We start from the raw sequence: 22,872 nt of genomic DNA, 5'->3' as shown, positions 1-22,872 counted from the left end.
CATTTAAATTGCTGGTTAAATGGAATACATTTAAAATTCTGAAGTCAACACTTGAGCAAATTGGTTTTAAAACTATATATTAAATTGCAGCACACTGCAATTTAATGCATAGTTCCAAGATAATTGCTTATTGCTTTAGGAGTACAAAATATATGTCCAAATAATTTAGTGTGGTTGATGAGACACAAGAAGCAGTATCTTCTTGTTTGCCTTTTTTTTGAAAAAAAGGTAGAATGTGGTAATTATCAACATGATGTCTGAACTCAGGGTATCTGGCTTTCAATTCTGCTTCTACCACGTATTAGCTGTCTGATTTGGGCATTTTCTTAATCTTTCTGGCCTCAGTTACTCTCCTTGTTAAATGGAGTTAATAAAGATATTTTCCTCATAGGGTTATTATGAGGCTTAAATGAAGTAATTTGTACAAGGTGCCTAGCTCAGTACCTGATCCATTGTAAATATCCAGTGGATGTTAGCTACTGTTATTATTTGATAAGTGCATTATGGCATCTACTACTAGAAAAGATAAAATCATACAGGTGGCCTTATCTGTGGCTTGCATTATATTTCTTTTTAGTGGTGTTGTACTAAACTCTTTTTGCTAAAACAGTACTCTACCCATTGACCTCAATCATCCAGACTTGTACTTAAGAAGAATATTTTTAAAAAGAGAGAAAAAAAAAACCACACCACCATATTTATTTTCTGACAGTAACTGGGTGATATCCAAATTTTAGAGAACAATAAAAATAGATGGGGAATTCTGAAGGTCCAGAGAGTATACTGAGTAAGGTGTGTCTAGTTGATTTTAGCTTTCCTTACTTGGAAATGGCTACTGAAGCTAAGTTATTCAGAGTATGAGTTATGGTTCTCTAGTTTCATGGAACACAGAATGACTCTTGCTCATTTTTGGGGGGAGTTAATTGAAAGTAGCTCGGAACTCACAGAATTGGAGAGAGAGATAAATAATTAGGTCTTCAAAAAGACAGGAGCCAAGGCCACTCTGGGCATCTAAAATACCTGGTACTTTAGGTACTTGAGATACCCACAACAGAGCATAACCTTAATTGACAGTCATGCCAAAACTGTGTCTGGGGGAAAGAGTGGTCCCAGTTGGGATGCTGGTTAGCCCCAAAATGCCCTAAGCAAACAAGCAAACTAAAAACAGGTGTTTTCCCTACTCAGCCTTATCTCAGAAAACATGAGTCATTGACACAGCAATAAGTTAAATCTGATGTTTCACAAATATATGTAGACAATAAGCAAGATGAAGAGTCAGAAAGGACAAGGAACCAAGGTGGCACAGGGGAAAAATGACAGCAAAAACTGTTACTACTAGGGTGGAAGTGGCTAATGAAAGAGAGGGGACACACAGTGAGTTCGGTTCCTGGGGAATATATTGCACCTTAGTGCTATAGCTCCCACTGAGCCAAATGAAAGCGTATCTTCCATAGCCAAGTTCTCCAGCCTGGGGCTGAAGGATTGGGCTGAAATTTACTATGTGGGTATGACAAATTCAATTTTCTCATAGAGCCTGACTACATTCAAGTCCTTGCAAGGTAAAGTTGTACCCAGGAGAAAAGTACATAAGGTTTAGAGGTGGGATGGTGGATGGGTGGTAGTAGTTTCAAGAGCTGCTTATCAATATGACAAACTAAGACATACAACAGCAACTTGTCAAGTAATGTTTACTCAAACAATAGAAATAAATGACTCTGGAAAACCTACTCTCCTGAAAGTATCAAAAGGTTAACCAATTCCTGGCCTAATGTCCAGTGAAAGGAAAACCTTTTTGAAATTAAAATAAATATCAGTGTCCATTATCCAATATTCAATATCAACAAAGTGAGTATAAAGGTCATAAACCTCAACATCTAAAAGCCATAAGTGACAAACCCACAGCTAGTATCATCCTCAATGGTAGAAAGCCTTTCTTCTAATATCAGGAAAAGGACAAGGATGCCCACTCTCACCGATTTTATTCAACATGGTATTGGGGTTTCTAGCCAGAGCAATTAGACAAGAAAAAGAAATTAAAGGCATCTAATTTGAAAAAGGAGAAGTAAAACTGTCACTATTTACAGATGACATAATATAAATAGAAAATCCTAAAGATTTCATCAAGAAGCTGTTAGAACTAATAAACAAATTTAGTAAAGTTCCAGGATCCAAAATCAATACACAAAAATCTGCTGCATTTCTATACGATAATAACAAACCATCAGAAAGAGAAATAAAACAATTCCATTTACAATTTCATCAAAAAATAATAAAATACCTAGAATTTAATTTAACCAAGCAAGTGAAAGACATGTATATTGAAAACTATAAAACATTAAGAAAAGAAATTGAAGAAGACATTGAAAAGAAATTCCAATGGCATATTTCCAAAGAAATAGAACAAATAATCATAAAATTTGTATGGAACCAAACACACACATACACACACACACACACACACACACACACACACACACAAAACCCCAAAAGCCAAAGCAACTTTGAGAAAGAAGAACAATGCTGGAAGCATCACACTCCATGATTTCAAAGCTATAGTAATCAAAACGGTAATCAAATCAAATACTATTGGCATTAAAACAGACACATAGGAGTGCCTGCTCACTCAGGTGGTTAGGCATCTGCCTTTAGCTCAGGTCATGATCCCAGGGTCCTGGGATTGAGCTCCTTGTTGGGTTCTCTACTCAGCAGGGAGCCTGCTTCTCTCTCTCCCTCTGCCTGCCACTCTGCTGCTTGTGCTCTCTCTCAAATGAATAAATAAAATCTTAAAAAAAAATAAAACAGATCCCTAGATCAATGGAACAGAATAGAGCCCAGAAATAAACCCACACATATATAGTCAATTAATTTATGACAAAGGAGCTAAAAATATACAATGGGGAAAGGACAGTCTTTTTAATAAATGGTGTTGAGAAAACTAAATAATGACATGCAAAAGAATGAAACAACTATTGTCTTCACCATACACAAAAATTAACTCAAAATGGATTAAAAACTTGAACATAAGGCCTGAAACCATAAAACTCCTGGAAGAAAACAAAGGCAGTAAGCTCCTTGACATAAGACTTGGAGATGATTTTTTTAAATCATCTGAAACCAAAAACCAAGAGAAACAAAAGCAAATATAAATAAGTGGGACTACATCATACTGAAAAGCTTCTGCACAGCAGAGGAAATCATCAGCAAAATGAAAGAGTAACCCACTGAATGGGAGAAAATATTTGCAAATTGTATATCTGCTAAGGAGCTAATATCCAAAATATATAAACACATACAACTCAATAGCAAAGAAGCAAACAATCTGATTAAAAAATGAGCAGATCTGAAGAGACATTTTTCCAAAGAAGACATACAGATGGCCAACAAATACATGAAAAGAAGTTCAACATCAGTAATCATCAGAGAAATGCAAATCAAAATCTCAGTGAGATATCACTTCACACTTGTTAGAATGGCTAGTATCAAAAAGACTAGAAATAACAAATGTTGGTGAGGAAGTGGAGAAAAAGGAATGTTTCTGCACTGTTGGCGAGAATGTAAATTGGTGCAGCCAAGTTGGAAAACAGTATGGAGATACCTCAAAAAACTAAACACAGAGCTATCTTATGATCCAGTAGTTCTACTTTTGGGTACTTAGCTGAAGAAAATGAAAGCAGTGTCTTTGGAAAAAATATGTACATCCCTATGTTTATTGCAGCCAAGCATTTATAGTAGCCAAGATATGGAAGCAGCCTAAATGCTCATTGATGGATGAATGGATAAAGAATTTGTGATATATATGTCACACACATATATATGTAGTGGAACATCATTCAGCCATAAAAAAGAATGAAGTCTTGCCATTTGAGGGAACATGGATGGACCTCAAGAGCATCATGCTAAATGAAATAAGTCAGATAGAGAAAGACAAATATTGTATGATTTCTCCTATATGGAATCTAAACACACACACACACACACACACACACACACACAATAGGCTCATAGAAGCAGAGAACAGATTGGTGGTTGCCAGAGATGGGGAGTCAGAGGGGGAGAAATGGGTGAAGGGGGTCAAAAGGCAAAAAGAAAACAAACAAACAAAAAATTGACAACAACAACCAAGGCCTGTCTGAGCAGCAGAATAGCCTGGTCTGATACTTACAGTTTGTGCAGATTGTACACTGCACATTTAAAGGGCACCATTTACAACATGTCTAGAAAAAAATTAAATTATAAATAAATGGATAGATAGATCATAGATGATAGGCAGATAGATAGATAGATAGATGGATAGATAGATAGATAGATAGATAGATAGATAGATAGATAATAAGGTTTGTGGTATACCATGCATTTATTGGCCATTTGCAGGGCTCTGACAGCTACTTTATTTTTGGATGCTTTAGAGACTCCCTTGTGAGGAAGTTGTCATCTCAGAAAATGGATAGTGTTTAAGGACCCACCTCTTTCATTGAAGGGGGTGCCTTGGTGTCGCAGCAGAGTCTGAATCATTTGACTAGCATCCCAGATGCTAACACACAGGATCTCATAAAACAAAATCCTGGGTGATGGGAAAATGTCACCTCCAAGAAATGTGAGATGTTCACCACTGCTTTGCAAGACAGGAGCTGATGCGTGGATGCACAGATGATTTTTTCCTGTCTTATTCTGTCACCTTTTCATCCAAAGATGATTAGAACATAGACTTGCTGGAGAATAGGAAACTATCCTATCTTTGGACAGCTGTAGGGCTCTTTAGAAAGGGATTCTTGGCTTCAAGTTTGCAGCAACACAACTGTAGGGGAGAGGTTAAAATAAATACAAACCTACCATCCTGTTTACTATCTAGTTCATGTCCTCTCTCTCCCTGGCCTGGATTACTGCCATCATATCTCCCCACCTCCAACTTGTGATCGCCCATCTGACCTCTACACCTGTATCCCCTAAATCATTCTAAAGCTCTCTTCTTGTACATTTGATGTTCACAATGGCTTCCTATTGTCCACCAAGTAACACCTAAATTTTTTACTTTCTATTCAAGTTCCTGCAAGATCAGTCCCCATGCCACCCTCCCAACACTCACTTATCCCATTTAAAGACCCCTGCTCCTTGGGCAAACAAATTCTCGAGATTTCCTGGTCACCAACATACACATTCATTTTTTTGCCTGGTTCATGTTGCTTTTTTATCAGGACTGTTTTGGCCATGACCTTTGCTCTACCCCATCATAACCAGTTTCCACTCATCAGTCAAATATCTTGATTCTCCATGCCCGTCCCACCATCTGCCATACTCTTGCCTAACTTGTTTTCCAGTGGTCCCATATCAGGGTAGAACTCCGCCATTTACCTGGTGACTCAGATGCCTAACCCAAGAGTTACCTCTTAGATTCTTTTGTTTTCTTGACCCCCTACATCCAATTCACTAGCAAGTCCCATTGGCTTTACCACCAAAATGTCTCCCATGTTGTAACACTTCATTACCCCCACATCAGAGCCACCATTGTCTGTTGCCTGGACTTCTCCAAGCTTCCTCAGTAATCTCCCTATTTCCACAGGGGCCTCTGCACGGAACCAGAGTAATCCTTTATAAATGTAAATCAGGTCATGTCACTCCTCTGTTTAAAACCCTTAAATGGTTTCTTGTTGCTTTTAGAATATACCTGATCTGCTTTATGGGTCTTTCCAAAGCTTGCTTAATTCCTTCCTTCCCCTTTTCTTTACACTTAGGCTGCAGGATCTTTTTCTATTTCTTTCACAGGCCAGTTTACTGATTATTTGCATTTTTTGTTCCCTCCTACTAGGCTATTCTCTTTCTACATGTTTTTACATCTGGCTTTTTCTCCTTTTTCACATGTCAATGCAAATGTCTCTTCCTCAGAAATAGTTCCCCATGACCAGATCTAAAATAGCTCCTTCTCCTTGTTCTATTAAGTCATTCATTTAATTTCCTTTAGAGCATTTATTAGAGTCTGCAATTATTTTAATTAGCTATCTGTTTGCCTTTTTATTGACTATGTCTCCCATCTACCCAAAGTAAATGTAAATTTGTGTCTTCTTGTTCATCCTGAACATGACAGGCACTAAATAAGTATTTGCTGAATGGTTGAATGAAGGACCTTCCTAACTACAGTCAAATCCAGGACTTTCTGCCTCTCACGTTCAGAAGCTCTTCTCTGGAATTTTGGTGTGCTTTGTCTGACCTCAAGCATCACACTTTATACCTTCTGTATGGGATTCCAGGTATTCATAAACACGTCTAATTTTCCTTACTAGATTTTGAGGTCACCATCTGTGTGTCTGATTCATCTTTGAGTGCCTACTATGCCTACCCCAATGTCTTGCACAGAGTTTTCAATAAATGCTTCAGAAAGCATAAATAAAGAAGTATCGACTCACTACGGATTTCAACTAAGGAGAATTTAACCCCAAAATGAGACTAAACCAATTATTTAAATTTTCTTTTCTTTCTTTTCCCCTCTCTTCTCTTCCTCCATCCCCCCTCCTTCCTCCCTCCCCCCCATTCTCTTTCTCTCTCTCCTTTTTCTTTCTTTCTTTCTTTCTTTCTTTCTTTCTTTCTTTCTTTCTTTCTTTCTTTCTTTCTTTCTTTCTTTCTTTCTTTCTTTCTTTCTTTCTCTCTCTCTCTCTCTCTCTCTCTCTTTCTTTCTTTCTTTCTCTCTTTCTTTCTTTTTTCTCTCTCTCTTTCTTTCTTTCTTTCTTCTTTTTTGCCTATGGGTACCCATCTTTAGCTGACTAAAACTGAAGCATAGTTTTGCCTTTTACTCCTATGACTTCATATTTGTGGGTTGCACCATGAAATTGCTCATTCCCTAAGTAGGCTTTATGATTCTACGGAATCAGAGAGATAGTTTCAGAAATTAATCCCTGCATTTGTTACTGTTACCCAAATCTTCAGAGGTTTTGTGGCCACTGCCTTATATGGTTGTTATTTCTTAATCTTTGTTTATTTCTTTTAGTCTTCTTCCCTGTAGGTTGTCCATTGTTACCCTCACATTGATACGTTGTTTTAAGACAACAAAATGGCTTAAAAAAAAAAAAGACAACAAAATGGCTTAAAAATGGTGTGAAATTTGAAAAGGTTGCAAACAATTTATCAGCCTGGTAGTACCAGCCAGGTACATCAACTAAATCAGGCATCCACACTTTTGAAGTTAGAAGAGACACCTGACATAGAAAACTCCAGAACAGAGGGTTATATCTTCAACTTTTCTTTCAGCTGTATTTTCCTTCACTCTGTCTACCTAAATATTCTCTTTCCAGATGTGTAGCAACTTGAGAACAGAGACTCTGTGTTGTTTATATCTCTATCCCCAGGCACCAGCTTGGGTGCTTGGCACACAATAATCCCTTATTAATTTATTAATTAATGCTATCCTCTTTTTCAGACTTTGATTTTCATGCCTATCTTGGACTGGCTTACTGGGCTTTCCAGGTCCTGACCCTTATCACTCCCTTGGTCTTCACTGTCTTTTGCACAAGTTTTTGGAGAGTTCCTTGATTCCCACCTAGATGCCTAGATTCATTTTTTTGATCTGCTGTTCCTCCTTCTTATCCTTTGGGAGCAAGCATTATTTTCCTATTGCTAATTTTCTCTTAACCATTAAAGAGTCTTGGATAGGACACTTGGCTCTAACTGGCGGACTTTCTGACAAAGATCTAAGGCTATTAATTCTAACCTTTACCTGAGCCAGCAGTGTAACGTGGGGGCCAGAAAAGGGTTCCTATAGACTCAGTTACATTAATAGTTACTATTAACTGTTCTTTACCCTATTCCTGGCACTCTACTCAGCAGCTTGCATACTTTGCCACATTTAATAAAATAGACATGGCTATTTTCCCTGTTCCTCAGATAAGAAATCTGAATCACATGGAACTTGAATAACATGGATGAAATCACAGAAGCCCAATTAGAATTTGGGCCAGGATCTGCCTGGCTTCAAAGCTTAAGCTTTGAGATCAATTAGGGTGCTACTGGAAGCCTTACGAATGGAATCACGGTGACCAGAGCATGGGAAATATGGATTCATTCTATTTAGAGCTGGGGATACCACACCTGGAGTTTTGTGTTAGGACTCATTTTATAAGATAGAAATAAACTGACCTAGGCTAGTGACCATGGCCTAATCACAAACCGTTGAAGAAACTGGAGCAGTTCTAACTAGGAAACAAAGAAGAGAGAGGGAGAGAGAGAGAGAGAGAGGAATTTAGATGAGAGTTGATAGAAGTCTTCCCATATTTGGCCTAGAGTCCCATGGAAGAGAAATTAGACTTGCTTTGTCTACCCACTTACTGCAAAAGCCTGTGGAAATGACACAAATGCATATTTGAAGTCACTAGAAGAGGAATTTTTGTGACCATCCCAGCTGTAAATGGAGTGCTACTTTAAGTGACAAAGTTTTAAAATTATTATGATTCATTACTGCAGATATTCAAAGAGAAGGTAAGTCTTCTAATTCAGAGATTTTCCCTCATACCTCAACTCCTCCTATGACCCTAAGCCTTAACCCCAAATGTCTGCACTGTTTATGTTCCAAACATCTTATTAGTGTCTTTCTCATGGCACTTGGCACCTGTTGTCTTCTAGTGTGGTTATTCAATCCTCTGGCGCTGTCCTTTACTAAGGATGGGAAGTGAGTCTACTTCATTTTGCGGTCATTATTACCTTCCTAACATGGTCTTACAAACTGTAGATGCCCACGAAGCAGCAGCTTATTGCTCCTTCAAAGAATTTCAATGTTGTTTACCCCCATTTCACTACCTATTAACAACATGACATTGGGCAAGCCAATTCTAACCTCTGTGTCTCTGTTTCCTCAGCCATAACACTGAGTAACTAACTGGAGTTTTTGTGACAATCAAATGTGTTAAATCTGTCACATGGTGGTCACTGGTTTTGCATTTGATGGTGGTTTGGACTAAGGAGGTAGGGGAGTGAGTAATGAAAAACAGATTCTGGATATATCCTTCATGGAAGCTTCTTCCCATTGAAAAACTTCATTATTAACCACCATATACTCTAGCAGTTGGATTGGAAGTCCTGGGTATGGATCCCAGAAGGTTATAGTTTGGCCTACTAAACAATCTCCAGAGGGTCTTTTCCAACCTGGGAAAAGGCAGGGAGAGAAAGAGGCACATTATTACATTTGGCGATAGAAATAGAATGTATCTATCAAGAAAAGCAGCATTATCTATACCCAATTCTTCATAGTTTTTTATTGTATTTTCTCATAGATAATTGCATGAAATATGGGGATTTCTTAAATTGATTGCTGTGGAGACAAAGATGACTTAAATTTCAATTTCACTGCTTTTCTGGTTGCAAGTGGGTGTTTGACATTTTTTTAGTGTGTGTGTGTGTGTGTGTGTGTGTGTGTGAGAGAGAGAGAGAGAGAGAGAGAGAGATTGACTCTGCGAGAGCTATACAGTGGCTGCTATTCCCTGAACAATAAAAACCTGAAATGCTACTAATCAGGTTAAGAAAACGAACTTTTTCTGTGCACCTAATAATAGCACTGCCTACTGACATAACCAGGGTTCCCTGAATAATTGCCCTCTTTTCCCAGTTTATTTTTAGGATTAAAATTTGGGGGAGGAAAGTGCCTTTAGGTTTACAGTTTTTCCACCTAAAAGCTCAATTCCAAGGCTTCACCATTTGGCCCTAAACCATGTTGAATGTATCCTTTCAAGTGAAAGATAAGTAAAAGTGGAGGATGGAACTAAAATTCATCACTGGAGCTCTGGATGGTTTAGCCTTCAGGGTGAGAATGAAAGACTGATCGTTCGCTGCAGACCCCGTCTTTCCCAAACTGGGGAATCAGCCTGTGCCATATTTATCTGCCTCCATGGACACCGTTTGAGTTTGCCAGTAATAGAAGCAAAGGGTTTGTAAAGCCACAGAATTTTACCAAAACATATTCTTTTAGGGAAAAGACAGACTTGGGGGATGATAAATGTTAATACTGCTAGAGCCCTCGGTAAGCATAAAAATATTTGAAATACCTATGGACCATCAGCATATTTAAGGTAGATTTGCAAAATCTAAGTAATGTACTGTGCTGGGTGTGGTGCTGAAAGAGAGTTTTTAAAAACTGTTTCTGTAAATTTCCACAACTCAATGAACACGTATGTACCTTACAGGGAGGCGAGAGAGACACTGATTTAAGAAAGAATAAAATCGAAGAATAAAATCGAATCCAACCTTGTGGCAGATATTGGTGGAATATTTAGATTCATTTGCCAGAATTATTTTTGGGGAAGGCTATTTTGGAGGCAGTATCCTTTCTTCTCAGATATAGATTTCCATGTTGACTTTTAACCTTTAGTCGCTGACTGGCAATTGTACAGTCCTGAAGACGTTCTATTCCATCCTTCTGCCTGTGCCCAGACTGCAAGTTTGAAAAGTTTGAGGGCATCAAATGTGGGTTTACACCAACCATCACGCGACTCACTTTCTTTTTTTTTTAAGATTTTATTTATTTATTTGAGAGAGACAATGAGAGAGAGCGTGCACATGAGAGGGGGGAGGGTCAGAGGGAGAAGCAGACTCCCCGCTGAGCAGGGAGCCCGATGCGGGACTCGATCCTGGGACTCCAGGATCATGACCTGAGCCAAAGGCAGTCGCTTAACCAACTGAGCCACCCAGGCGCCCACGACTCACTCTCTTTTATTCTCCATTCATAGGAGAGTGGCTGAGTACGTGGACAGAGGGGCTCTCAGGGACAAAGTAGTGTCTTTGATATAAAGGGTCATTTAAACATGAGCTTAAAATGTAAAATTAAGAGAGGTGATATGTCAATAATTTTTTCTTCTTTAGGAATGACTTATTCCTACAAAGTGGATAAATGGCAGTCCTTAACAGATTACAAAAGAGTGTGTGTGCACAAAATAGACACGGGCTTGTGTCTAAAATGATCTTTCTGTGCATGGGATTGAAAGGTGTTTGCAAGAATGAGTAAAATGGGTTGAATTTACATTTCACATTTACATTTTCTCCACAATCGTTGATGCCAAAGAAGATGCTGCAGGGTATCTTTCCTTAACCCTATGATGCCATTGGAAACCATAAATAACTGTCCGCTTCAATGCCCCAAATGTATTAAAAGAAGATATGCCATTTGAAGCTGGGATAGTGGTTCATGTTTCCCCTGGTGCTTTTTTGTGATCTAATTAGATTATGTCTCAAACACGATTTTTTTGTGTGCTTTCAGGAGATATGCATCCACAAGAGATGATTCCAAGTAAGAAGAGCGCTGTTCTTGTGGATGGCGTTGTACTGAATGGCCCCACGACAGATGCAAGAGCAGGAGAAAAGTTTGTTGAAGAGGCCTGTAAGCTAATAATGGAGGAGGTGGTTTTGAAGTCTACAGATGTCAACGAGAAGGTAAAGCTAAAAGATATCTATTAGAAATCCCTGGAATGGGAAAGATAGGTTCTTTCCAAATCTGATGGTTAGATGTAAGGGAAGTGGGAAGCTCATGCTATGATGGCCTCTATACATTTGTATCAAGGGGATCCCAGCTACCAAAGTGGGATCCCACCCAGTATCAGCTTTCCTGGGGGTGCTGGCTGTTAACTTTGCCCGCCATCATTTGTTGGGAGACTGGCTGAGACCCTCGGCCTTGAGGGCATGAAGCACAGGGATGAAGCCTTCTGCTCTATAACCATATAGATTATAAGTAACCGGATGATCTTGATGTATACACTCTCTGAAACATACTCTGCTCTCCATTTTCTTGGGCACCTTCTTTTTGTTTCTAGTAAAAAATAAGCATAATGTGGGAAAGAGTATGAAAAAATTTTAAATTTATCTGAGGATCCTTCCCAGGAGCTGGTCTGAGCTTAGACTGGAAAACTTGGATTGTTAAGTCTGACTTCTGACTGGCACCAGTTACTGGTTCTAGGTCTCAAATTCAGGCTCAAGTTCAGGTTCAAACTGATAATGCAATTATTACTAATGACTTCTACTTTTTTAAAAAAGATTTTATTTATTTATTTGAAAGAGAGAGAGAGCACAAGAAGGGGGAGTGGCAGGCAGAGGCAGAGGGAGAAGCACGCTCCCTGCGCAGCAGGGAGCCCGATGTGGGGCTTGATCCCAGGACCCTGAGATCATGATCTGAACCGAAAGCAGCCCCTCAACTGACTGAGCTACCCAGGCGCCCCAAATGACTTCTACTCTTAAGAGTACTTACTGGGTGTCAGATGATGTTCTCAGGACTACTCCATATGAATTTGTGTATTTAAGTCTTACAAAAACACTAAGAAGTAGGGGCTATATGTTAACTCTGTTTTAGGGACGAGGAAAGAAGTAAGGCACAGGGAGGTCAGGTACTTTGCCCAAGATCACATGTCGGTAAGTATCAGAGCTGGCACTAAAATCCAGGCAGTCTGGCTTCAGTCTGGGCCTTTAACTTCTCTTGTATGTCTCTTATAATCGCTAAATTATCCTTTATCACATTGATTATCTTTCATATTGAAATTGAATTATCAGCAAATAGAGGAGCGATTTTTATTCCAATTCTGTTAGTCAAAAATAAATGTCATTTAAAAAAAAGATTTTGAATGTGAAGTGGTATTTATTCTGAATTTTTGATCACGTGCATTTGAGAAAACTAATAGGGATATAGATCAAAATATCCTGTAAATTTAGAATAGCTATATTCAAGGCAAAAATCACTGATGGTATTTCTTGATATGTATTTATAATTGCATATTTTCTGGTCTTATCTGTACTTGTGAAATATTTTGGACCTGCTTTACTTTGGAGCACACTGCTTTTCTGGTAAGCTTTTTTTCTTTTCTAATTGGCCTTTATTCGGTCATTAAATATTAACTGAGTGTTAGCTACGGGTAAGCCATTATATTTGGCCCTGGGGGTATAAAGACAAATAAGATAAAGGCTCAGCTTTGAACAGAAATTACAGTCTAATTGGAAGGATAAGTTTTCATTGAAAAAGAGAACAGGGGGTCCCAGTAAGAATGTGATAAATGGGTGTGATGGGGGCAGACTTCCGGGATTTCATAGAGCAGAGGGTGCTCTGAGCTTTGAGGTGGGATGTGAAGGTCAAGTAAGATTTTGTTGGGCAGGGAGAAGTTGACCCGTGTGTGTTGAGGGAAGCAGGAAGGTTAAGTTTCCTTTTCCTTGCAAAAGGAAACTTTCTGCCTAGAAGGAAGGGCTCATAGAAGTGACTAATGGAAGGTAAGACAAGAAGGAGAGGCTTAAGATCCTAAGTCATCAGTGAAGGAACCCCATGTTGATTGCAGTATAGTAGCCCTGCAGGCTATCCACCTGAAGTTGGGTTGAAAACTATGTTGCATTTGGGGGGAGGAGGTGGAGTTTTTGTGCTACCAACTTCGTCTAGCTTTGTCAGAGATCCAGCAGGCACCATTAAAAGGTGACCTTCAGATACATCCCCGTACTTTGTGAGATGATTACTTCTAGCACTTTCTCTTGTAGATATTCTTTCTCAGCCACTTTTTAAAAAAATTGAGTTATACTTTACATCTAGTAAAATTTGCTCCTTTTTTGGTGTGGAGTCACATGAGTTTGCTAAGTCATGTAACTACACCACAATCAAGATATAGAGCAGTTCCATCACACCCAAATTTCCCTGTGCCCCTCTATAGTCAGCCCTGCCCCTTACCCTAGCTCCTGACAGCCGCTGATCTGTCTTCTGTGCCTGTATTTTTCGCCTTCTCCAGAATGTCAGACAGGTGGAATCCTATCACAAGAAGCCCTCTGAGTCTTGCAATTTTCCCTCCGCAAAATGCATTTGAGATTTAATCATGTTGTTGTGTAGATAGGGATACCTCATTTCACTGCATTTCATTTTCTTGCACTTTGCAAATAGTATGATTTTTACAATTTGGAGGTTTGTAGCATCTCTGCATCCAGCAAGTCTATCGGTGCCGTTTTTCCAACAGCATTTGCTCACTTTGTGTCTCTGTGTCAACTTTTGATAATTCTCACAATATTTTAAATGTTTTCATTATTATTGGACTTGTTGCATATTATAACATATTATAAAACATATTATATATACTATAACATCATATCATAAAATGTAACTATTTTTTTATATTTTGTTATAACCAGGGATCTCTGATGTTACTCTTGTAATTGTTTTGAGGGACCACAAACTGCACCCATATAAGACAGTGAACTTACTGATAACATTGTGTGTGTTCTGACTGTTCTACTCACTGGCAGTTCCCCTGTCTCTCTCCCTCTCCTTGGGTCTCCCTATTCTGAGACACAACAAGATTGAAATAAGGCCAATGAATAACCCTGCAATGGCCTCTTAAGTGTTCATCTGAAAGGTAGAGGTGCACATCTCTCAATTTAAATCAAAAGCTAGGAATGAAGCAGCTTAGTGAGGAAGGCACTTGGAAAGCTGACATGGGCCAAAAGCTAGGCCTTTTGCCCCAAACAGTTAGCAGCATTGTGACTACAAAAGGAAAAGTTCTTGAAGGAAATTAAAAGTGCTACTCCAGCAAACACAAGAATGATAGGGAGTAAAACAACCTTATTGCTGATCTGGAGAAAGGTTTAGTGGTCTGGATAGGTCAGACCAGCCACAACATTCCCTTAAGCAACATTATCTCAAGGCCGTGTCCTTGGAGCAGCCTCTGAGAGCAGGAGACACAAGCAGAACCCGCATTCCAGGGACTGGGGAGGGGGGGAGGAACCTCCAAGGGCCCAGGTCCAGCTTGTAGGTCATCTGATGGTCACCTCTTCTTAATGATCTCTTCCAACAAGTATTTTTTTTTAATTCAGGTATGTAAATTTTTTAGACATAATGTTATTGCACATCGAATAGACTTGATGGTCCAGGGTAAACATAACTTTTATATGCACTGGGAAACCAAAATCTTTGTTTGACCCACTTTATTTCAATATTCCCTTTATTGAACCAAACCTGCAGTATCTCTGAGATATTCTTCTATCAGCAGTCCTTCCTTTGGATTGTCTTAGTCACTTTTGATTTACCTCCGCCTATTATGGTTCTCACATCAGAGTTTAATTTCATACCCCTTGTACAACTCAGTACTTCTTCCTGCTTTCCCCAACCTCCCACCTCCTAGTCTCCTGACTTCCTGGCTACTCCCCTGTCTCTCTCCTCCCCTCCACAGCCGAACTTTTTAAAGATTGTCTATGCTCCTTCCCTCCCTCTCTTTCCTCACCTCCCACACCCTCACTCCATGGCAATCTGGCCTTCACTCCCACCTCTCTAAGTCAAACGGCTCTTGCCAAGAACACCTCCTTGTTGATAAATCCCATGAGCACTTCTCAGTCTTTATCAAATTGGGCTTCTCAACAGGATTTAATAGTGATGACCGTCTTCTCCTTAAAACATTCTGTTTTCTTTGTTTTAGTAACACTGAACTCTTCTCAGACTGTCCCTGCTTCTCTGGCTTGTCCTCCACTTCACAAGTGAGCTCCTCTCCCCTTGCCCATATCTTAAGCGGTGGTGGTGTCCAGGGGAGATCCTGTGCCTTTCCTCTTAGTGGTAGATTCTGAATGTGTCCCCCATGGTGTATTATCATGGTGGCTGTCTGGAACTCTGTTCTTGGTCTTTCACAAGAGCTTCAGACCAACTGCTGCACCCCTTTTAGATGTCCTGAGGGGCCTCAGACTACCTATGCCCAAAGCTAATCATCCCCACCCCACCCCAAACCGAATTCTTTTCCTCATCACCACCATCAACCCATGTGTGTAAGCTACAGACGGCAGGGTTGTCCTTGGCTCATTCCTCACCTTTATCCTTGCCGTGTAATTAATTTCTGAGTTTTGTTGTTTCTGCATTTTAAATATCTCTGGAAATACTTCATTCCAATAATATTTACCTCATCCAGAATACCACCTTCTCTTGCCTGGTTTATTACAGTCACCTCTTATTTCCAATTTTACTTGGAGTCTCCATATAGCAACTAAAGCTATTGGCCAAAACACAAGCATGTTCATATCATTCCCCTGTCCAAAACACTTCAACGGCTGCCCTACAACCAAGTTCGAACTCTGTAACATGCCACAGAAATCTGTCATGATCTGAGTCTCATTTCATTCATTCATTCATTCATTCATGCATGCATTCATTCGCTCATTCATCTTTTCATTCACCACATCGTTGTGGAGCAGCTCTTGTGTGGTAGGAACTGTATTCGTTACTTGAGAGCAGTGAGCAAACAGATGGACATCTCTGCTCTTATGGAGACTATGTGGGACAGAGTGAATGAATTACATGGTATGTTGAAAGATGAGAAATGGGATGGAAAAAGGAAGAGCAGGAAGAGTTAAGGGGCTGGTAGGGCTGCGGTAATGTGGAGCTTGTGACTTTAAACAGGGGAATCGGGGTTGCTATCTTTGAGAAAGTGATTTTTTGAGCAAAGCTTTGAAAGAACTGAGGAGGTTAGGCAGGAGGACATTTGGGGCAGGAGTATCCAGGCAGAAGGGAGAGCCAGTGTGAAGACCCTGAGGCGGGGAGTGTGCCTGGTGTGTTTAAGGAACAGCAAGGAGGTCAGGGTGGTGGGGCAGGGTCAGCCAGGAAGAAGACAGTGCTAGACTGGAGAGGAAACTCCATGAAGGAAAGCAGATTATACAGGTTCATTTGAAGTCATTATGAGGACATTGGCTTTACTTTGAAAGAAGAGAGCCACTGAGATATTTTAGCAGAGGAACGGCGGTAGCTTAGATTTAAGAGGATCGTTCCAGATTCTGGCTGCCAGGTTGATAGCCTGTACAGGTCAAGGGTAAGGGTCCAAGCAGAGAGACTAGCGAGGAAATTATTTTGGCATTCCAGCCTCCCTTCTTGCCTCTCCTTCTTCCAGCCCCATGTTCTAGCCACACCAAATTACCTTCGTTCTTCAGATGTGCCTTTTCAGCCTTTACGACCTCTGTTCCCGCTTGCCTTCCCCCGTCCCCTAATCTTTGCTTGGTTAGAAATCAGTTCCTACAGGAAATCTTTGACCTTCCAAACCAAAGATGGGGCCCCTCATTTGTTCCAATGACATCTGGGTCACCATCCCAGATTTTTCCCCCTGGACTAGGGTTGTACATTTAAATCTCAGTCTCTCCCACTTGTCTGGAATCTTCGTGAGGGTAGGGTCCATGATGCTAACATCCTCTCGCTACCTGGCTCCCGTGGGAGCTCAATTAACTGCCATTGCTGAATGTCCAGGTTTGTGAGTGGCGGCCCCCTGAACAGCTGAAACAACTTCTTGATTTGGAGATGAGGGACATGGGAGAGCCACACCACAGGCTGTTGGAGCTCTGCCAAGATGTCATACGCTACAGCGTCAAAACTAGTAAGACCTTTCATTTGCCTCCTTGATCTGTGTCCCTAACAAGTTCTTATATTTTCTTCAGCACATACTTACTCATAGTAAAGCTGAGTATGACAATGTTTCCGGGATAAGAAAGCTGGATCAAAAAATAGTGGTTCTGATATTTTTACAATGGGCCACTTAATCCATAATACAGACTTTTTTTTTTTTTTTTGTCAAGGCAAAGATACATGGGTAGAAAAACTGTTGGTGTTAGTGATCGTTCAGAAATATGATCTACTCCTTGGCAATCCCCATCCTCCATTTATAATCAGGACCATATATGATGACTGCTACTTATCATTTCTTATGTTTGTCCAAACTGGCAAAGCATAGTTTGATTAGAGAATTCGTTAAGGGATTTCAAGTCTTAATGGCCCAGAATGTGCAAAAAAAAAAAAAAAAAAAGAAAAAGAAAGAAAGAAAAAATGTTCAGGAGGATGTTTTTACTATAAACAGGAATAGATGGGAAGATACTGATGGAATCTTGGCAGTTGCTAATTGTCAAATTATTTTATCAAACCTAGCAGGATCAAAAATAAAAACCTTTAGGAAAGTGTAAAAGGAAATGAATACATGGTAAGTTTCTGCTGTGATAGTTTCGCCATAATGCTTAACCACTACGATCTTTTGTCAGTGCAGTAGCATGGTATTGGTCTTGTGCTGACATACTAGTCCAGCTGCTAATATCCCATACACCCAGTGAACAAGTTCCAAAGTAAGGAAGGAACTTTCCAAAATATGCATTTCGCAGTGTGCTGTAAAGGTAATCTAGTGATTAAGACCATGCAGGCATTATGCTTTGTGAATTCTGACACTGAACTAAATTTAGTGGAAAGAACATAATAAAATCCTGGCTAAAAATAATTGGTTTATATTCCCTTGGGAAAGTCTGGTGTATGTATCAAAAACCCAGTTAGCATTTCAAAAGCAGAGATACATATCTTATTATTATAGTGCATGTCAGAAGTGTAGAATGACATTTAATGCAGAAGATTTTTCAGTTTACTGGATATTTTCCATAATGTTACCATGGAAATCAATCATAAATTAACACGAAACTAAAAAAAAAAATCTTATTAAAATTACTTGCAGCAACATTTGGTTTCCTTTGCCAGATTAGAGGAAGTTTTCCATATTTTATTTAAGAAAATTTTCTTGGGCTTTTGTTTTTTATTGAACCCCTAGTTTAAAGAGAAAAAAACCCTAAAACCAAATGCTGTGAGTGGTACTGAGAAGTCACTAACTAAAAAGATTCCGAAATACTCAAATTTAGAAACAGACCTCCTGCCTTCTTGTTCTTTTGTCATGCTGGGCTTCCTATGATTGAGAATGTCAAGTCAGTTAGCCTAGTGTTTGGTGTGAATATTCACACTGTGGAAAGCCAAGAACCTTTATGAGACCTTTTATAGAGGGGAAAAAAAATAGAAAGTTGGAACTGAAGTTGAGTCTTAAAGGCTACTGCCTTTGAAGTAAGTTGAATTAGAAAGTTTATGTAAGCCACATGATGAGTCACATCTTACTCCCATCTACATAATGTCAGTTGCACTATGAAAAATGGTCCAATCTGAAAAATGAAAAGGCCACTCACTGCTGGTAGCCTGAAGTGAACTCTGTTGGTGAGTGAAATGCGTTTTGAAGATAGGGATTATCTTCTGAAGATAAAGGTAGCAGGCTTTGATACCTGCACAGATAGTTGGAGTAATCCAGTTCTCAAGGGTTCTGGTTTGGAGCTGGGGTGTAGAAAAAAGGGAGTAAATAAACCAGAGTTTTTAAGAGAGTGCCCAAGTGTTGCTTAGAAACATTATTGTTTAGAAGACAGGGTTATGAGGTGGGTCTTCAAAATTTGTTCCCCTTGCACATGATTAGATTTTGAATTCTTTTTAAAACTGGGCGTAACTTACGGTCAGTAGAGTGGACGGATCTCAAGTCCTCAGTGAATTCGCCCATAACTGCGTAACCATCACCCAGATCAAGATGTTGACCCTTCCCGCCACTCCAGAGCCTTCCTCAAGCCCCTTCCTAGTCAATATCACCTTCCCAAAGGTACTTAGAATTCTAACTTCAGTCTCCATAGGTCAGCTCTGCCTCATATTGAATGTCATATAAGTAGATTCATGCAGTGTGTACTCTTTTGTATCTGGCTGCGTTCACTGTCTGAAAGATTGATTTATGTTACTGCTGTATGGAGAGTCTTTTTCGTTTTTATTGCTGTATAGATGAATGCTCTGCTTAAATTTACAGACCATCCAAGATTTTTCAACCAGTTGTATGCTGGACTTGATTATTATTCCCTGGTGGCCCGATTTATGACAGAAGCATTAAACCCAAGTGTGTAAGTACCATTTTACTGGACTCTTACATAGAGCATGCATTAGAGATGTTTTTTAAGTAGACGAAATTTTATTTCTTGAATTTCTATTTCATAGTTTCATTTGTACAGTGTCATCATAAATAATGGAATGACACTTAACAGTATTTTAAAGAGCTATTTGATTTGATAGTGGTACTGTGGGATGGTTAATGCAGGCATGGTTATCTCCACTTAACAGATGAGAAAATTGATTAAGCAACTTGTCATCCATTCCTGCATGAAAAGCCATGTCTCTGCTAAGTGCCAGAGAGATACTTTGAATAGAAGCAAATTTTGACTTGGCCTTCATGAAGCAAAGAGTCTAGTGAGATGGAGATACTCCATGCAAAGTCATCAAAATTATCCACAGAAATTAATGTAAAATTTTAATTTGCTTATGAAGAGGTAGATGATGCTATAAATATAAGTGGGACAATTTTTCCTAGTTGGGAGCTCAGGAAAGTCTTCTCTGAGGAAATGACAACTAAGAGCTAAAGAATGAGTAAAGGTTTACTAGGTGAAAAGAGGAGAGATGAGTTTCAAACAGAGGGAACAGCATGCACAAACGCCCTGTGGCAGGAGGCAGAATGGTGTACCTTATGAACTGAAAGGTCAGTGAAGGTGTAGCTCAGGAAGCTATGGGGAGCATAATGGAGGATATGATTGGAGAAATGGATAGGAACCAGAAATGCAAGACCCAGTGGGCCATGTTTATGAGTTATTCTAAGTACAAAGGAAAGCCTTTAAAGGTTTCTAAATCATTAGATGCCATTTGCTTATTGAAAAGATCACTTGAAATATGGAGAGTGAATTGGAGGGGACCGATCAGGGGCATTATCTTAGGTGAGAGATGGCAGTAGCCTGAACTTAGACAGAAGTGGCAAGAAAAGAGAGAGAGAAAAATTGTTTAGAGGATAAAACAGAAAGGTCTGGATAATATATTGGACCTTGGGAATGAGGACAAGAAGGAGGTTTATACAATGATCCTTGGGTTTCTGGCTTTTTTAGCTGGGTTGATGGTCATGTCATTCATTGATATAAGAGGCATCGGAAGAGGCACCAGTTTTCAGGGATGTGATGAAAAAGGCAAGAGCAATAATTTAATTTTCAGTTGCAAGAATTTGAGTTTGCAGTGACTCTGAGCTATTCAAGAGTATGTATCAACCAAGCTGAGAGATATACGGGCCTGGAATTCCGATATCTCTATGAAAGTTATCCAATTTAGGAATTACTGGGGAATGATGGTAATTGAAAAGGTATGTGTGGATGAGATTCCTTAAGTCAGTGAAGCTCAACTCTTCCTGTTCATCAGAATCAACCTGGGACATTTCCAAAAAATATATTGAGGCCTGGGTCCCAACCCAGACCAATTAAATCTGAATTTCTATGGCTGTGTCCCAAGCACTGATATATTTTCAAAACCAAACACATGATTTTGATGAACAGGGTGAAGACACTTTGAACAAAAACAAACCAGGAAATGGAGAAGCAGTGTCTGCAAGACAGAATATAGAGTGAGGACAGAAGCATAGGCCTGGGCCTTGAGGACATCTAATAAGGTCATGCTTAGGAAGAAGAAGGCCAGCCTACGGTGGAGAGACAGAGGAGAAGGAAAAAATCAACCAGGAAGGCATGGAAGCCATGGAGGAGAGTGTGTCTAGAATCACAATACTATTGAGTGTTTAACTAAGACAGAGGCTAAAAATTGTCCCTTGAATTGGCAACACAGATGTCATTGGTGACTTCAGTTAGAGAAGGCTTGGTGGGGTAATGCGAGATGATACCAGTTTATAGTGAGTAGAACAGTTAAGTGGTGGATGGGCCAGAAGAGACAGTAAAATTACCCAACTCTCTGAACCTTTCCTTCTATGTCCCGGGTTTTCTAACTTCTCGTCTGGGTCCTTTTAGCTGAAACATGGAGCAGTTTGCAAAGTATTAAGTTGTTGCTAAGCTGAACAATTCCACTCAAAATGTGAGCAAGCCATGAGAGCATCCCATATCGTGCTCTCTTCCAACTCCATGCCTGTCCCCAGGTTCACAGTTGAGCCAGCTTTCGAAGGCAGGTTTCATATTAATTTTTTTTAAAGTGAACAATTATTTCACTTATTTTTGGAGGTGCACATAAACACATAGACTTTTTCCCACACTTTTGATATGTGTGAACTGGCTTCCTAGCATGGTTGAAAGTAGAACCTGGATTGTTTGCAAAATGACATGATGTCTGTAGAGCGCTTGGCATGTAGGGAGGTAGGGAGGTGACACCTAATAGGTGATCTGTTTTTGTTGTTGTTGTTGTTGTTGTTTCATTTCATTTTGTGTTTTTGTTTTGCCTCATTTTCAAAGTTTTCCCTTCTGGGTGTTAAAATATTCACATTCAATTCTATGACTGCAAATCTAGGTGTGTCTGCCTGGCTTACATATTTGGAGTACAAGTTTATTCAGATACACTTTAATGTAATGGCTTAATTGTTAGAGGAGATTATAGGTAATTTAGTCACCCTCAAGTTACCTAGAGAAAGAACAGACTCAAATATTATGAAACAAGGCATGGTAACCCTCCCAGGTGGGTTTCCCTGGGAAACTGCTGTAGATGGAGTTTAGTGAGCAAAGTGTTTATTAAGGAACGCCCTTGGGATACACATGAGTGATGGGAGGGTAAGGCAGCAGGAGTGGGCAGAGCCAGAAGTCAAGCCATCATGGGGCCTCAATGGCAACCTCGGCTGACTCCCTGGAGATCTCTGGAGCTATAGTGGCCCTTGAGAGTGGTCTGGAGTTGGGCCCGTATGGCCAGGCCTTTAGACCTGGTTGTGACCTTGGGAAAGGTGGCTCCCTGCCGCTGAGGCAGTTCGTTCCCAAAGGGGCTAACTTCGTGTTCTCCCACAACAACGGTCCAGCCTGGAGCAACAAAACCTTCAAGGACAGGGGATTTGGGCAGTGCTTTGCAATAAAATCTCATGATAAGAGATTTGGCCCCGCAGAGCACTTCCCATTTGGGCCAGCACAGGAATGTAGTGGAGAAAACCCTAGTTCGGGATGAGTAGTTTCCCTGTAGAATAGCCAGAGCTGACTGTTAGGATACTCATGATAGGAACCTAATAAAATCTGGTTACCATGACAATGGTTTTTCTTTTCTTTTCTTTCTTTCTTTCTTTCTTTCTTTCTTTCTTTCTTTCTTTCTTT

The 22,872-nt window shown here is 39.8% G+C and overlaps 1 protein-coding gene across 1 annotated transcript in view; it reads left to right on the top strand.

Annotated features, from left to right (window-relative positions):
- The window catches only part of GADL1 (glutamate decarboxylase like 1), a 165,576-nt gene that overhangs the window by 15,934 nt on the left and 126,770 nt on the right, over nt 1-22,872 (top strand). Inside the window, exons 2-4 of the mRNA XM_025870637.2 lie at nt 11,228-11,400; nt 17,195-17,321; nt 19,584-19,674. Coding sequence (XP_025726422.2) covers nt 11,228-11,400; nt 17,195-17,321; nt 19,584-19,674 — 391 coding nt within the window. The remainder of the gene's footprint in view (nt 1-11,227; nt 11,401-17,194; nt 17,322-19,583; nt 19,675-22,872) is intronic.

The sequence above is a fragment of the Callorhinus ursinus genome, unplaced genomic scaffold (genome assembly GCF_003265705.2).
Source record: "Callorhinus ursinus isolate GAN/ISIS: 27379988/994484 unplaced genomic scaffold, GSC_fseal_2.0 scaffold1, whole genome shotgun sequence".
In the NCBI taxonomy this organism is placed as follows: Eukaryota; Metazoa; Chordata; class Mammalia; order Carnivora; family Otariidae; genus Callorhinus; species Callorhinus ursinus.
This window is presented reverse-complemented; position numbering and strand designations above follow the sequence as displayed.